Source organism: Helobdella robusta, assembly GCF_000326865.2.
Source record: "Helobdella robusta unplaced genomic scaffold HELROscaffold_31, whole genome shotgun sequence".
In the NCBI taxonomy this organism is placed as follows: Eukaryota; Metazoa; Annelida; class Clitellata; order Rhynchobdellida; family Glossiphoniidae; genus Helobdella; species Helobdella robusta.
In genome coordinates this window covers 376,041-376,896 of record NW_008704544.1, presented here as the reverse complement: position 1 = coordinate 376,896, position 856 = coordinate 376,041, and the positions used below count along the sequence as shown (strand labels likewise).

The following is an 856-nucleotide window of genomic DNA, read 5'->3' as shown; positions in this document are numbered from 1 at the left end:
ACATACATACATGCATACATACATACATACATACATACATACATACATACATACATACATACATTTTATTTTATTTTTTATTTATTTAGAAACATTTGTATAGCGCAAATTAATAATTTCAAAAGCGCTATCAAAAATAAAATAACAAAATAACTGTGCATGATTGATATAAATCAAAATATTCAAATTCATTGTTTTTCCACAGAAAATAAGTATGTTTTTAATTCCCTTTTAAATGTCACAAAGTTAATTCCAGATCTTCTTAATGAAACTGGTAGGTCATTCCAGACTGTCGGAACCTGCGACCGCAATATCTCTCGCACCTATTCGTAGATGCCTAGCTGGGACCGCCAAAAGATTCATATTATCTGATCTTAGATAAAAACAGGTTGTAGATGCCTTCATGGAAAATTTATCTGAGATGTAAGCCGGTGACATTCCATTCAAGGATTTAAACACAATCACTGCAATTTTAAAAATTATTCTTTTCTTAATTTTTAACCAGTTAAGCTCATTCAATATTGGAGTTACATGGTCAAATTTCAATTTGCCAGTTACAAGTTTTGCAGCCCTGTTCTGAACCGACTGAAGAATGTCAATTGATCTATTAGGCAAACCGTAAAACAAACTGTTGCAGTAGTCCAGTCGTGATGTTATGAACGCATGGACCAGATCCTCCAGAGTTGATCTATCCAGCAAATGTCTGACTCGATATAAATTTCTAAGATGAGCAATGGCTGAGACTGAAATCATCCTGATGTGTCTTTCATAGATAGCTCATTATCCAGCAGAATCCCCAAATTGACAGCTGTTGTACTAAAGGTATATGTTTGTATCTCCTACTTTGATTGAAGTG

The 856-nt window shown here is 33.4% G+C and overlaps 1 protein-coding gene across 1 annotated transcript in view; it reads left to right on the top strand.

Annotated features, from left to right (window-relative positions):
• Positions 1-733: 733 nt before the first annotated feature.
• The window catches only part of HELRODRAFT_174810 (hypothetical protein), a gene marked incomplete at both ends in the record, with an annotated part of 2,748 nt that continues 2,625 nt past the window's right edge, over positions 734-856 (top strand). The window contains one exon of the mRNA XM_009022251.1: positions 734-761. Coding sequence (XP_009020499.1) covers positions 734-761 — 28 coding nt within the window. The remainder of the gene's footprint in view (positions 762-856) is intronic.